We start from the raw sequence: 15,700 nt of genomic DNA, 5'->3' as shown, positions 1-15,700 counted from the left end.
CCTTTCACAGCATCCTTCTCTAGCTTCTTCTGGAAGTTCCAGCACCCATATATTGTCCTATCTTCCCCTTGCCCCTCACTACTATCCTGAATCAGGACTCTCCAATGCCAGATTCACCACTGCATCACTGATGGCAGGTCCCATAAAATGCAGCGTTTGGGGTTGACATTTTACCCCTGCAGAGGCACAGAGCAGACAGGTCCTTTCACACAGCTCCCAGCCTCTGAGGGTCAGTGGCAAGATTCAGTGGGTAAGATGATAGAAAAACTCTAAGTTGCTCAAATACACAGAGCAACACTTTCCATTCTAGGAAACCCTTGATTAATCCATGGTGGCTGTGGTGGTTAAAAGGTCAGTGCCCTCCGGAGCTGCCTTCCAGATTAGGAAAAAGCAATTCAGAGTCAGTCTGAACCAGAGAAAAAGACACACATACAGATAAACTTTCTGTTCAACACAGAAAGGTTCCATATCTGAGACATCACACAGAACAGAGCCAATTTTATTAAATTTCAGCATGTGGAAGTATTCCACAACATTAGCAAATCACCTCTACCACAAACTATCCTCAAGCCAAGAACTGTCCTAGGACATCTCAAGCTCCACCAGCTTCTGCACATCTGTGATGTGAGTGATGCTTCTCTCTTTGCAGGAGCCACTATGAAAATCACAAATATCAGGGCATTTTTATCCACCTCAGAACACTAAACAAGTACTTCTCTATGCCAGATTCCAAAAAGGGCTACAATGTGCAGACAACATGATCTGAATAAGCACCTTTCAGCAGCACCAGCAGACAGCAAAGTAAGCTGAGGAAGGAGACAGCTGCTGCCCTCAGTTTAACTGGGCAGCTCAGACTCATACAGACCCATATTAATCTGCTGCCTGTGCAAGTCATCTGTAATGACAAAAAAACCAGAATTTGTATGTTTCTTCATATCCCTTCTTCTCTCTTCCCTCCAGCTTCTCTAAATTTAGGTCTTCCTTTCAGTCAAGGACATTTAGGACCTCCCGGTCTGTTTCCTACATTGAGCCAGGCTCCTACCAACATGAATCAACATCTCCTTCAAATTTCTCTAAATTATGTCTAATTATAAGCCTGGTGACTAAAGATGCAGTAAGAGAGAAGAGTGCTGGCAGCTCAGGAGGTGCATCATGGTCACCTCAGCTCCATCTCAAGCATCCCAGAAGCCCTGGGTGCTTTCAGAGGCAAGAAGTATTCACAACTGCCAGAGCCTGTGATGACTGTGCAGACATTTGGACACTGAAAATCTGGGTACAGGTTAAAAAAAAAGGGAAGGGGTCTGCACAAATACTTGGGGATTGCTTAACAAATACACACCCCAAGATTATGCAAAAAAGCCACGAGGTTTCCTGCTCTCTGCACAACCCATTCCATAAGACATTCCTAATGTAAAGTGTTTTTAGCAGGCTACCATTAGCCATGCTCTTCTCCTCTTGTCTGTCCATAGCATTTTGTGCACATGTTTCTTTTTGGCTGGATGGGGCTAATTAAAGCCAGTCACAACAACTCTATGGGACTACCAGGACAACAGTTAAAAGTATGACCACAAGGAAACACTGCACTCCAATTCTGCCAAAATAGAGGTGTAGAAGAGCTACACCAGAAGATAAGAACTCACACCCTCTTCTCCAGCAGCTTTTTCCTACACCAACTGCCTGCTGACTCAGGAGAGATGTCTCAGTGCTACACAAATTAGGAGAGCTGGCAAAAGAACAAGGGAAAACTAACAGGGATTACTGTGACCCCAATACTTCTTTTTTCCTCCGCCCCCAATTTTCTTTACTCATCTGTGCGTGTTAGAAATCAAACTGTCAGGGTTTGATCTTGCAGCTACTACAGAAATTCTTTCTGCACTTGAATAAATTTTGTCAGTCTTTTTAGTTCTACTTGTGCCCCTTCACACACACCCTGTTTATCTGCAATGTGCATTGGGAAATAGAAGGCTGGGGGGGAGCTGTCTCTCAGCCCTCTGTTTCCAGTACAAAGAAAGAAGGTTTAGCATTTCTGGAAATAAATTTTGCAATGCATTCAAGCTTTCCAAAGCCAAATGTTACTTACTGTCTGCTCCTGCTAAAGGCAGCATCAAGCAGCAGAGGATGGCTGCTGGCACAGTGAGTACTGGGATGCAGAAGTTAGGCACCATATTCCAAAGTAGAGCAAGTCCTCTTCAGTCTCAGGCAAGTGGTCAGTACATCCAGTATTATAGACGCAGACTTACTCCTGCAAACCCAAAGAGGAAGAAAAGGAAAATTATTATGACACACAGATTAACTGCCAGCATACCAAACTGCACTGCAAAGACATCATTACAGATACTTTCAAAGAGATATTTACCTATCTTCCCTGCATGAGCAGCAGAGCACCACACACGCCTCTGAATTCAATAAGCTGATTTCAAGGGTCAGCAGGCATAAATGCACCTGTCTCCAAATTTACCTTCACGTACAGTCTGGTTTATGGCCCATTAATGCATCCTTTCCTTGCTGCTGTTCACAACAAACAGCTCTGAAGCTGCACATTAGACACAAGAAACAGTTTTAAGCTCTTGTAACTCTCCTTCCATGGCCCTAGACAGACATGGTTGACTGCACATGTAGGGAGGGTTTGTGATCAAACTGCATGTGCAGCACAGCTTGGACCATCCAGCTGGGCTGGTGCACACCAGACAAGTCTCAGCGGGTTCAAGCAGAAGAAACAGAAGCTGATCTGGATCAGCTGTCAGCTTACAGAACTACCAGAGTCACAGCAGAATGTTATTAAGGAAAGTGTCTATAAAGAGAAGCTTTACCCAAAGCAAACACCTCAGCTTCAAACTCCCCAAAATGGAGGCAACCTAAGAGGATTCATGGTTGGATATTCCCTCTCCAAAACAAAGCAAATTATCTTTTAAATTGCATTAACTTGGGCATCTGCTTGAATATTGAAATACAGAAAATTCCTTGAAAACTAACCCAAAAAAGGCAAGCATTTTAAAATAATGCGATTTCCGTGTATCTGCCTTCTTTATCTTTTAATGAGAATATACTCATTGTACTTCCATCTCAAAGTCTAAGGTCTACCTATTAAAACAGACTTGAAAGCAGCTGGCAAGCACCACGCCCTCAGCAACCACACTCAGCAGTGACACTTTCAGTACCAGGCATCTCAAGCCCAAGAGTTATTTAAAAGTGGATGTGATTTTCCACTAAGCTGCAGAAGTTACCAAACTTATCAACACAGCATCATTAGTGAAAAAACCTCGTGCAGGAAGATGCCAGCCTGAGTGGACCCTGTGAATATCCTTCAAGCAAAGAACCTACAACTGTGCACACTGTTTGTGGCCCAACATGCCACTTTTGCTCATGCTGGCAGACATTTCAAAAACATCTTCAAGACTGCTCTAACAAAGATATTTCTGAATTTTGCTAGGTTTGGAAGCGTATTGTTTTTTGAAACCGCTGAGCTTTTGATGGAAGTATCACAAGTTACAAGCACATCTACTTCTGACAAAAACACACTGCTCAAAGAATGCCAGCAATGATTGTGCCTAGGGAAATCCACAAGAAATCTCAAGAGAATATACCTTGCCAAATATTTACAGTGCACAGTACTAACAAACAGGAGATCATGATTCTTCTCCATTCTGTTACTGTATTTGCACAGTAAATCTTTTCACATGTTGTAATATTGCACAACACAGAGAAATCTTTATTTATGCAGCATCTTCTGCACCCAAGACATCTGAAAATACTTTACAAAATAACCGAGTTCTAACCTACATGCAGAGAGAATACTGATCATCTCATTCTGCTTTTATTGTCTCAATGAGAAGGCATAAATCGAACTAAGCTCAGCAGCAAAATTTTAAATACTGCAGAAGAGGCTCTCTGTGCCAGCCACACACTCAGTTATCTTTGCTGCCCTCCAACTTCCCTGTCCTTACTCAACTCTCACCAAAGGATGACTAAAAGCACCATTTACATGTCTTACATAGCAAAGACAGATATAGGTAATTGTATCTTTATAGCTGCATAAGCTCTATTCCAATGACAGAATAGTTTGGTCCCCAAGCAGTTGGCCCAGTGTTAGCCAGCTCCCCAGATATGGCCCACACAGCAATGGGAAGAAATGCCTGGATCAAGAGTGATGATTATGATTCTAAATTCTGCATGTACAGGGGTAATTTGTGCTGCCTGGGGAAGGGAGCTCACTGAAGCACTTTAAGCAGCATCACATCTGGCACAACAGCAGCCAGCATCCTAAGAGGCTCCTCTTCCTGGGGAGGGGGTGGGAAACACCAAGGGCTGAAATTACTGTGTCAAAACTAATGATGTGTGTCAAGCTCTCTAAGATTAGGACAGAGAACAAGTTTTACAGGTGGTGCTGAAGCATCTTAGGTATTTGTCAGACCACACTGGGGATGAATAGCTTTCAGGGAGCTTTTCCTCTTTCATTCACTTCCATTAACAACAAAAGTGCCTCATCTAACGGTGTATCTTGAGCACAGATTGCTCAGAGTTGTGTCAATGGCACCTCCACAGCCCTCATTCAGAAGTAACTCTCAGGAACACAAAAACCTCAGTTAAAGAATAGGTCTGTCTCTTGATTTCACTCTTCTTTCAGTAAATGTGATCAAGCTTCTCTCCAGTATCAACAGATTTATAACTCTCCTCTCTAGCCCATGAGATACATACAGCATGCACTATGCAAAACTGATGAATTGTCAGATACTCTACCAGATGCTTCATAGACTTGATCTTTTTCAACTGTTTAGTGCTCTAAATAATTTACCATCTGGTAGAAAAGCCAGATTTTCTTATGCCAGACTGCTGTCTGTCCCTCCAAAGTTAATAGACCACCTTTGGCCTTTAACAGGATCAAAATTTGCTACTTCCTCTTCTCCCATGGTTGCTCTGCCTATGGAAAAGTTGTCTGCATTCAATATTTAAAGAGCTTTAAATTGGAATGTTTTAAAATTTTATAAATCTCAGTAGCTGTCATTCTCTTTTGAAAGTGAAAATATTAAAAAGCCCAGTGGTTCAGCTTTCCCATTTTTCAGAAGGGATGATACTCTCTCCCAAAGAGACAACTCAGTATTCAAAGCAAGGGTATCAGCTGAAACTCAGTTAACCCTTAGAAGGGCCAGTGTTAGACAGCAATCCTGATCCAATGCTAAAGGCTTCCTTTCTTGGGGCAGAAGGCAGCTTAGGATGGAAAGCAGCTAAAACCCAGATAACCTTAGCAGATTTTGGCAACAAGCTAAACAAAGTATTGCTATGGCAAAATCCAGTACAACAGCAACTGACCACATAATGCTCCTAAAATTCTTAATGTGTCTTGTCTCCAGCAACCTTATGCCTCTTCAGGCTGCTCTCTCTTGTTTCTGGACCAATCTCCTGTGCACCAGATGATCTCAGTCCCTTCATTCAAAGGCCTCCTTTAATCTCACTGCTTTGGCCAGCATCTCACAACTAATATTGCATTTGGGAGCTCAGACACAGTACAAGAAGGTTTTTCAAAAACACACGTACATTCTCATTTCTTCCTCTGCATCTGGTCCTGGCAATATCATAAACTCTAGACTACATAACCCAAAATCAGGCTGAGGCTAAGCACTCCAGATGGCTTTGTAAAAACAGCTTTGAGTTTAGTAAGCTAAACTCCTGCCTCTGCTCCAAACTCAGTGTTAGAGCTACCGAGAGCTAGTTTGGCAGAAAACTAGAAAGCAGGAAAGCACAACAAAAAACTAGCAATCTTCATTTAAATATATCAGGTTTTTGCTGTGGGGCAGGTGGATGCAAAAGAGGCGGTCTTGAGGACATTTTTTGAAACCTACATGGTTTATTCTTTCAGACAGGCAGAAAAAGCTGGACTCATTTAAAACAGAGCCAAGAATACCAACAGCTCATATGGTACTAAGAAATTCTGGCAATGAGTATGTCTCACAGGAGACGCAAAGAGATTAGAAAAAGCAGTCAACTTTAAAGAGTCAAGAGGAATTTCAAACCAGCACTGAATAGCTTATGTCCTCTATGAACTCTTCTGTAAGATAAACTGAACTGAAACCAGTGTCATGTGGGTCACCAGCCAAGACTGGCACGGTGAAGAAAAGCATTGCCAAAGCAAGCCTGCCCATTCCAAACCAGGGACAAAAAACACTGCACTAAAATCACTGTTTAGGTTAAGCTGCTTTGCAACCCAAAGAATCTAAGAAGTCAGCACAAAAAGTATCCTCCAGGAACCCCTGTACATCCAGGAGCTGCCAGGTTTCGTTGTATGTGTGAGTACTGACACTGCCTCTGCTGTGAAACACGGTTAAGAGGCTGGAGAAACTTACAGGGTGGGAAGCTGAGCACAAAGCACAAGCAATGTCCTTATCTGACCTGGACATTTAACAGTCTGTTTTCAAAAAGGAACCTGAAACTTTGTTTTTCAAGGTGGAAACTTCCGGAGCATTCTCAAGGTGAGCCCAAGGACAGAGGTCAGAAAACACCAACTGGGCACACCCAGACCATGGTAAAGACAGGGCTGAAATTACATCAGCTGCTCCCAGTGCTACTGCACGTGCAACACAACCACATCTTCCCCCTGGACCCCTACCCTCTGTATTTCACACAAGCACCTGAAGGGACACCCTCTCCAGGGAGACCCAATTAACACAGCACCAGCTGATCAGCTGGGGTGTCACATCAGCCATGGTGATCATGCACCATGCAGAGCAATAAGGCAGCTCCTCATTCTGTTAAAATGAGAACAGTAACTGGCTACAGCTCAGCTGCTTCACTCTGTACATAATGCCTCATCTGTGCTCAGAAGGAGGAACAGGAAAACCATGACACACCATATAACTCAAGATCATCATATTGCACACATTAAAAGTTGTGGAAGCAGTTACACACAAGCTAATGACTTTTCAATGTTTCACTTCACTACATTAGTATTCCTTTAGCATAGATTTCTTTGTGCTTTTCTGCGAGAAATATAATATAAAGAGACTTGGGGAGTACAGCAATATGGCCAAAAAAGACAAAATGAGTCTCATTTCACTCTGAACTCCCACATGCAGGGAATGTATTAGAGAGATTCAGTGGGGAGATATATGAAGATGGCAACGATGGTAACACTAGAATAGATTTAGGGAGGAAGTTCCTATGAGCTTGCAATACAATAAAAAGGCCAAGAGGTAAAGAAACTGCCACATGAGCAAAGGTACCAGCTCTGGGTCCCAGGTGTGAACAGGCCCAGAGCATCAGTCTGGTTACAAGACTCTCAAATCATCTGGAGAGGAGGGATGAGCCAAACAATTCAAAAACCATGAAGGATAAAAACCTCTGTCAAGTCACAAGCATTAGACAGGCTGGCTAAGGATTTGATAGCTATCTGTAAGTACAAGAAGGATTCAAAACACCAAGAAAGTAGTGGAGGAGTATAATTAGCCATGGGCACATAACTGGGAGAACAAGACAAAGCAAATGAAAGTCTATGCTGAATATTCTCAGTAAACAGTCAAAAAAAAAAAAAAAACCAAAAAAAAAAAAAAAAAAAAAAAAAAGAAAGAGAGAAACACAAACCTCCCCAGAAGTACTTTTCCCAGAAGGAAAATATTTCAACACCTATTTGGAAAGAAAATACAAATGGGGCAGGAAAAAGTCAAAAAGATAACCCAAAATATCCCATAATCTGGGGAAAAAAAACCCAAAACAAACCAATAAACTAATACAGGCAGATTGGTATGGAGCAATATATGTAACAGCAAGAACAAGTCAGAAGTACTTTAAAATATTTCCCTTATTTTGATAAGGCACAAGGAAGTGAGAAGTGTCTAAGCACAAGCTGGCCCAGCTACAGGTCAATGTGATCCTGAACATGCAGTCCCAACTTGACCCAAGGAGAGGAGCAGAGCCACTTTTAAGCAGAATACAAGCACAAACTGAATATTCCTGTCAGCTTTATTGGCTACATTTGGTTCTGAAGACATTAGTTTCTGAAGGTGTCATTGCCTGCAGACAATACTAGATAAGAAAGAAGAATTTTTCCACTGGAACAAGGATTATGGAGGGCCCGGTTAAATAACTATGGAGATAAGTTAAAATATCCACTTAAAATATAGATCAGCCTTGAGCCTCACAAGCCCAGCTATCACTCACAGTGAGCACTAAGCACAGATTGCTGTAGATCACCCTAACCAAGTAGAAAGGCTCCTAATGCCTGCTGTAAAGTCTCCTTAAAATAAGCAAACTATTGCATATCAGCCTTTCTACAGAGGTCTCTTTCATTTACAGAAATAGGCCCAGCACTGCACACAGATTCATGAATTAGAGATTCAGGGCAGCAGAAAGTCCCACAGAAAATAAAACTAAATTCACCTATTCCTTAACTAACAGCAAACTGTGCTCATTTTCACAAAACAAGAATTTCTGTGCTTTTTCTACAAATTACTGTACACGTGACACATTCCTAATAAAAATGACTGTGTTATAGCAGGCTTGGCTGAATTCAGCACAATAGAAAACAGTGCAAGGACTACAATCACTAGGTACTAAGTCCTCTCCTCTAAACCCAATTCCAGGCATTAAGTTCTGCACAGCCAGGGTGCAGACAAGTAGTTTTAAACTAAAGAGATGGAGAGCTGAGAAACACACAGTCCTTCTGGGCTTGCTTCTCACAACACACCACAGCTGAGTGCCACTGAACAGCCCTGGTGCTGTCACCCCTGCATCTGGCTCCAGCAGAGACAAACACACTGATTCTGCATTTCTCAGACTGACAGAACATGCAAGGCAGGGCAGACCTAAGACACACTGAGGACAAGAGTTAACTTTAACCAAAATGGCAAGAATGCAAATGACTGACCAGATGAGTGATAATCTGTCCTTCCATCCCTTCAAGGATTTGTGTGATGCCCAATGGCTTGAAGCCAAACTAAATCCTAAATCAATTCTAATTCAAAATTAAACCTGTTTCCTCTCTGTAAGAACACTTTTACTCTGTCCACAGATCTACTCAGCCCTCTTATAGAGGCACTGGTGGCAAAATTTTTCATAGACCTCCCAGAATGTGAACAAGCCCTTTCTCTGACTTGGAGATTTTGAGCAACTTCTAGAAATTTTTCTTTGCAGAATCCATCAAAGTTGGACCCTGTGAGAACATGATCTTCAGGTATTATGTTATTTTTGCAGTAATTTTTGCTTCAAGCAGAGTACAAGTTACATAAAGAACTTTTTTCTGGGGGGCAAAAAAACAACTTGTTCTTTTTAACAAAAAGCATTTCCTTCTGCTGGAAGTTCAGTTATAGCATACTGGTGGGGTCTGCTCACTTAATGCCTTTCAGATTAACAGCTTATTCTAAATCTGCTTTTGCCAAGACTTCAATTTCTGGAATTTGCTTAGCTTTTATATTTAGAAATACTGGGCACAGTACTAGTACCAAGTCTTCTACAATATTTTAAGTGGTTAAAAATGGATGCAAAGTAGTAATTTCCCTCTTTGGCAGCACACTCCTGTTCCTTAACTGCCTTCCTTAAACTCCCATCATCCAAGACAAATTTTCACACAAGACAATGGCACTGATTCGCCTAAATTATTTATCTCCTATGTATAGTCAGCAGTTCTTCAAAGCCCACCTTGGATCTTTCAATTTTCCTTTTATACTAATTTTACTTTATACACTCTACTACTGATAAAAGAGAGTTGGGTTTCCAAATTTTCATCTCAGCTTCTCAAGCCTGCCACCTACCTAGAGTGAATTACTCCCAGCTAACTGCTTGCTAATTTAACTGCTTTTCCCAGCCTGCTTTCCTATGTTCCTCTATTGATTTCAAACCACATCAAGGAACTGATTCACTCCCCACCTTGCACCTTCCCTTTTTCCCTTCTACTCTTTTCCCCATTATAATATTAGGGATGCTTTGACTAACTTTTGTTCACTTTCTTGTAAGTCACCCTTTCTAAATGTATCTTCACTCTCAACATTTTCATCTTCATCACCCCTCTGAGCTCAATGATGTATTCATGCCCTACATTCACACAGTCATGGCCACTCATAAAGACATATGTGAGGAGCCACAACACCTCCAACCTCGCTGATGCTGCAGCATCTTGACAAACACAGGAGTGATTAAATAATCCTGAGCAACTCCTAGTGTCTGCAGCTGTTTTAAGCCAGGCTCTGGAAAGAACACACAGGCTGGTGACAAACCCCCCATCATCTCACAGCCACTGACACACATGGCAATCAAGTAAAAAAGGACTCACTGCTTTGATCCAGCTCACAGAGACAATAATCCTTTCCCACAGGTCCACCAAGCACGCACAAAGTGCCAAATTCTCAAACACATCTTGGCTGCCATCCTTTCTAGACATGGGCACCACCAGTTGAGGAGCAGCAGGGCTCCACCAGACGGGATCTGTGCCTGTCCCAGCCACCCCTGCCAGCCTGCACTAACCCAGGCAGGAGCAGACAGCAGTGGGCTGCCACAGGGCTGGCTTCTTCCTAATGCCATCATTTAGCAGACAACTTATGCCCTACTGGAGGGTTTATGTATCCAATTAAACTTCCTGTAATTCTCATCTTGTGAAACTATGAACATTTTCAATGCTGGATTTTGGAATTATTCTTTCCCAAAGGGCTTTGAAGTTAATTATATCGTAGTTGTTATTACTGTCTCAACCACAGATACTGCTTGAACCCCATTATTGTGTGTGTTACTGAGGGCTAAAATAAGAACAGCTGCTGTTTCGGTGTGCTCTGGAGCTAGCCTTTCCTGCAAACTGCTTCTATAACCTTTGCCCAAAAATTATGTATGCTCCGTTTATATGCAGGTAGTTAACAGAGCCCAGTAGGGTAAACGGACTTATTACATTTATTAAACTGAATTCTCTCCATGCAGAACGCCCCCAGCATCCTGCAGTTCCCTGGCTCTGGAGGCATTTTGGCATTTGGAAGGCAGCACCCAGAAATTCCCTCCACAACTAATAAGCAAGAACTATGAAAGCACAAGTTTCATGCAATTGCCTTCTGTATGAAAAATGAAAACTGTTTCTGTAACCTCTAAAGAAACCAAGATGCAATCAAGCTTATTGTAATAAGATGCTAAATTTATGATTATTTCTTTTTATTTTTCCTTCTAGTAAGGCCCCCTAGCTTTGCTTCACTGAAAGAAAACAGCCTCTGAGGTGGCATATATGACACAGCACCTAAGCCATATTAAAGAGATGTAAATTTTAAAAATCCTAGGTGTAATATAATGCTTATTGAAGATGGAGAAACTAAAGGTCTGCAAACTGTCAAATCCTGATTTAGTAGTAGCAAGTCAATCTTAACTCCAAGTACAAGAATTTCTATTCCTAAGTTTTTATTCCAAACTACTTCTCTCCTTTGGTAGCACCTCAAGCTAAAAATTAAATTCAGGTTTTTTGCATCACATTCTGTACAATAAGACATGCAAAACATATACACATCAGATTTTGTCTCACTCAGATCTGAGGCTGTGTGTTCCAAACTGTTTGATGGAAGAAAATCAATTAATATATTTTACAAGTCTTCTTTGTTTGTCAGATCAAAGCAGTAGTTTCCTAGTTACTTCCTGTCCGGAGGGACTGAGATAACAGCTGCATCAAGGCTGCAGCAAATCCAACACTTTCTGGACAGACCAGCCATCTTCCATCTTTCATGTCACAAAGCAAATGCCAGGACTCTTCAAACAGGCCAAAATCTGCTTCCACACTCACACTGTGCAAGTAAATTCTTATGTGGGGACCACACACAAATGCTGAGCCCTTAGAAGCAGCAGATAGGAAGGCTCACACAGCTGTGGATCCATTCTGCATGACACCTTACCAAGGATGCACAACCCTCATCAGCTTTGGATTAGAAAGATGAGAAAAGGTGGGAAGGCTAACAATACTCTGCACATGCTAATGAACTGTAATAATTGCCTCTGCCAAACTCAGAAAGAAATCCAAAATAAAGCAAAGGTAAACATGACTCAGGTAAGTTGGGTACATCACCACCCCTACACAGCACTTGCTGCTCCTTGCATCTCGTGTCAACCTGAACCTCCCACAGACCCTCCTCATCCACCATAAAATCCACACTAAATTTATCACAAATTATGTGCAACTTGGCTTTTTATATCCAGCAATTTTCTGACTACTAGAAAAGGCATGCTTTGCTAACCAAGGGTATGCAGTGCATGGCAGTTATGTAGCTACTTCCAAAGGGCTTTGTTATTTCTGCACTGGAGAGGCAGCAGAAGAGATCAGTTCTCACATTCAGCACAGCACACACATGGCACAGAGACACATGGGACATTCTTCATCTCTTGCTGGTCCTCCATTACATCCTATGGCTCTAAAAAAATTAAGTTTTGCAATTCAACCTTAAGTAAAGTACTCAAAGGACAAAAGGCAAACAAATTTCACCACAACACATCTGCTTCCACAAGACAGTAGCCTACTTTTGACTTTTATAATTCAATCTTAAAAGGCTCCTCTTCCTCAAACTTTGAGAGCATTTCCTATGTAACTTAGCTTTTACAATTTCTGTGCTTTCTCTTTACCAGGAGAATGGTCCCATGCTAACAGTCTGAGTCAAGATAAACCTGAATTCTAATAAAAGATCAACCTGAAAAATAAATAAATTATGTACCTCACACAAAACTGCCCTTTTCTAATGGAGACTTCTGCCAATACCAGATGGAAAGACCTTTGAAAAATAAGACATCCCATATGCCATCCACAGCAACTTTGAGCATTACTATTGAAATTATTCACTCTCCTTCCAGGCCTCCACCTTTACATGACCTTGAGTAACACATAAAGAGGATAACACAAAGTGCAGCTTCTTGGGCTACTTTTCAGTAAAACCTTAGCAAAGAAAATTACTGCTAGCTGTTTTTTCAATCCATTTGTGCATTAGTGTGCTGCAACACATACTTGGTGCTGCTGAAATCAGATTCGATGTACGTTTTAGCGTACTTAGGAGGAAAGCTATTTTAATTTGTTAGTTGCCAGAATGTAAAATCCTGAAGGGAAAAAAGCTTCCAGCAGAAAAACAGAACAGACATTAAAGGGGAAAGATATTAGTGAAAAACAAAGGAAGGCTTAAGGTGGACCAGGTTAAGTACAGCTCCAATAAAAGGAGCAGCCCCTTCTTCCTCCACATGGCTGATTTTGGTGTGGGGATAACAACACAAAATGCAGCACCTTGTTAATCAAAACCAAACATATTAAATTAACAGCAGCACAGCAACTCCTCAGCTGCCAAAAAACAACAGCTCTGAACTCTTAGCGATGCATGGGAACACGCTCCAAGTTTCAAGCATTTACTTTTGGATATGCAATGCCATCAGATGTCCAAGCTTCTTCTTACCTGCAGACTAATGCATCAAAGTGGTTTTGATGACATTCCCTCTGAAAGCTTGTGTCCCCCAAGTCTGCAGCCCTGTGTCCATCACTTCCAGAGGTGTGCCCAGTCCATTAAAGTGAACCTGAGCCAGGTGTGAGCACAGGGGTGGATTTACCCAACCAGCAAGAGCACACAACACCATGTTCATGCCAGTCCTATGTTTAATCAGGCTACAGAAAAGCAGGACAAAGTCATCTGATGCCAGAGCTCATATCCCTGGCTGCTTGACCTCCAGGCAGTGCATGGATTCTGCATCACTCAAACCCGCTTTGGTTTTACCCTTGTGGGTTTTAATAATTATGCACATACACAGAGAGCTTGCAATCAGTGTACTCTGAATTAAATTTTAACCAATAAATGAAGTATTAAAAGCCACAAAAATTTTTATAACATTTTAATTGTGTATTACAGAACTCATCTGGTAACACCTAATTATAATTCTAAATGAGCAGCAATTAACAAGCTATTTTACGGTGCCTAAGTCCAAAATAAACAAGGTCAGGACAGTCCTGCAGAAGGAGCTGCTAGTATGCACACTGCATAAAAGAGGCCAGTCTGTGCTTGGAATATACTCATTCCCCAGTTTCTGCATCAAAGCATTAAATTTTAGAAAGTGTAGGCAATATCACCTATCAAGAACAGGACCTGCTGTATCACTGGATCCTGGTCAGGAAATAGGCAGCTCTGCTCCTCACAACCACCACAACACCAGTTTAAGTTCAGCACTGTGTCACTGATGGGGAAGGTCAGGGCAGGTCCAGTAGAATCAAGTGCCCTCACCCATCTCATGTAGCAAACACCCCAAAATGGGATGGGCTGAGGACAGAGCAATGAAGAAATCTCTCCTCTTCACACAGAAAACGTAACACTCCCTGCAGTAAAGGCAGCCCACCTATTGCCTGGGAAAACTAGTTAATCTTTCAGAATCACCCAACACTTCCAAGCAGGAGAAAGGCAGATACTGCAGACAAAGCCACATATTACATGTTAGATTCCACGCTTTCCATTGACCTAGATGCTCTCCCAGAAACTTCTTGGAAGAATCTTGCTCCTTTTCTCCATGGCTAGTAAGCCAAGTCTTTCTACCTGGTAAGCATCCACTTGAGTGTTCCAGACAGTGTTACAGCAGGGAAGTACCCCACTAGCAGCTTTTCAGGGGTCAACCAGAAGCCCAGAAGCTTCATTTCAGAATGTATTACCCTTTGCTGACAGGTTTGGTTTAGATTTTATTTTCATATTTTATCCTTTAAAAAGAAATGTTGAGAGTTGAAGTGTGAGCAAAAAAACCCTCAGCCTAAATTATATGCAATGTACAAGGTAATTTTCTCTTTTCAGAGGGTAGACAAGGTTTCTGAAAAGAGTTTTGAGACAGAGTCATGCATCTGTCTTTTGGTTTTTACTTTATCACTTTTTCTGTGTCTTCTAAAGAAAGTGAACCTCAAAACTTTTCCACAAAGAACAGGGGCCATTCCTGACTCTAAGGGAGGAGGCAACAGAACAGGAACATGCCTGATGCAGCTGGTATCTCCTCTCTCAGTAGCAGCAATGTATTAGATGTTCTTAACTAATGTTAATGACATGGAAACATTTGGAAAAGTATTCATCATCAGCTTTTTAAGCAAAATAACAAAGTAGCCAAGGCACTGCCAGGGCTAGATCAGCAATCCAACTCTAGGAGACACTGGTAAGAGAAAATGTGCTTTATGTATGCAAGTGGTTTATGAGAAAATTTGTGTATAACCCTTTTAAAAAGAATACATGAGGGAATTCCAATAGCTATCCCTCGTGAAGCAGTGCTGTTCAAAATAACACTCATTCTGTTCTCCAAACTTACAGACAACATAATTCCTGATGGATTATCCTTCTGGGTCATACTGAGGACACCAGCAGTGTAATTATGCCTAAGGTGCTGCAGATTCCCCACTGCTCTGGGTGTGCTTCTGTCCTACCCACAGAAGCCTCACAACAGATGGGTCATGGTGGAGCAGATCTCTGTGAGAAAGTACTCTGGGTTTGCTCTTCCACCAAGACTTACAGGCTTCAGACAGTCAAGTGAACCTGCATTTGCCCAAATGAGTTTTTAAGACTCAGGGCTAGTTGAACCAAAGTGTCCATCCCTGGCAAATGGGACCCTTTTTGAGCAAAGGTGAGATGAGAGCTCCCAAGGACTGAAATAAACAGTCAGGGCTTTACAGGGATCCCTCTGTACCTTTCTTTTCCAGCAAGCATGGAAAACCCTGTCTTTTGACTGCACAACAAAGCTTTTGGATATACTGGATACCACTCAGAAG

General features: G+C 41.8%; 1 protein-coding gene across 6 annotated transcripts in view; it reads right to left on the bottom strand.

Annotated features, from left to right (window-relative positions):
- PTPRF (protein tyrosine phosphatase receptor type F) overlaps positions 1 to 15,700 on the bottom strand; it is a 368,934-nt gene that overhangs the window by 237,884 nt on the left and 115,350 nt on the right. For all 6 annotated transcript variants that reach the window (XM_079313895.1, XM_079313894.1, XM_079313898.1 and 3 more), the window contains one exon: positions 2,081 to 2,242. In XM_079313895.1, the coding sequence (XP_079170021.1) occupies positions 2,081 to 2,165 (85 nt within the window). In that variant the 5' untranslated portion in view covers positions 2,166 to 2,242. The remainder of the gene's footprint in view (positions 1 to 2,080; positions 2,243 to 15,700) is intronic.

Source organism: Erithacus rubecula (assembly GCF_903797595.1).
Source record: "Erithacus rubecula genome assembly, chromosome: 10".
In the NCBI taxonomy this organism is placed as follows: Eukaryota; Metazoa; Chordata; class Aves; order Passeriformes; family Muscicapidae; genus Erithacus; species Erithacus rubecula.
The sequence above is the reverse complement of the archived record's forward strand: the minus strand, read 5'-3'. Positions and strand labels throughout refer to the sequence as shown.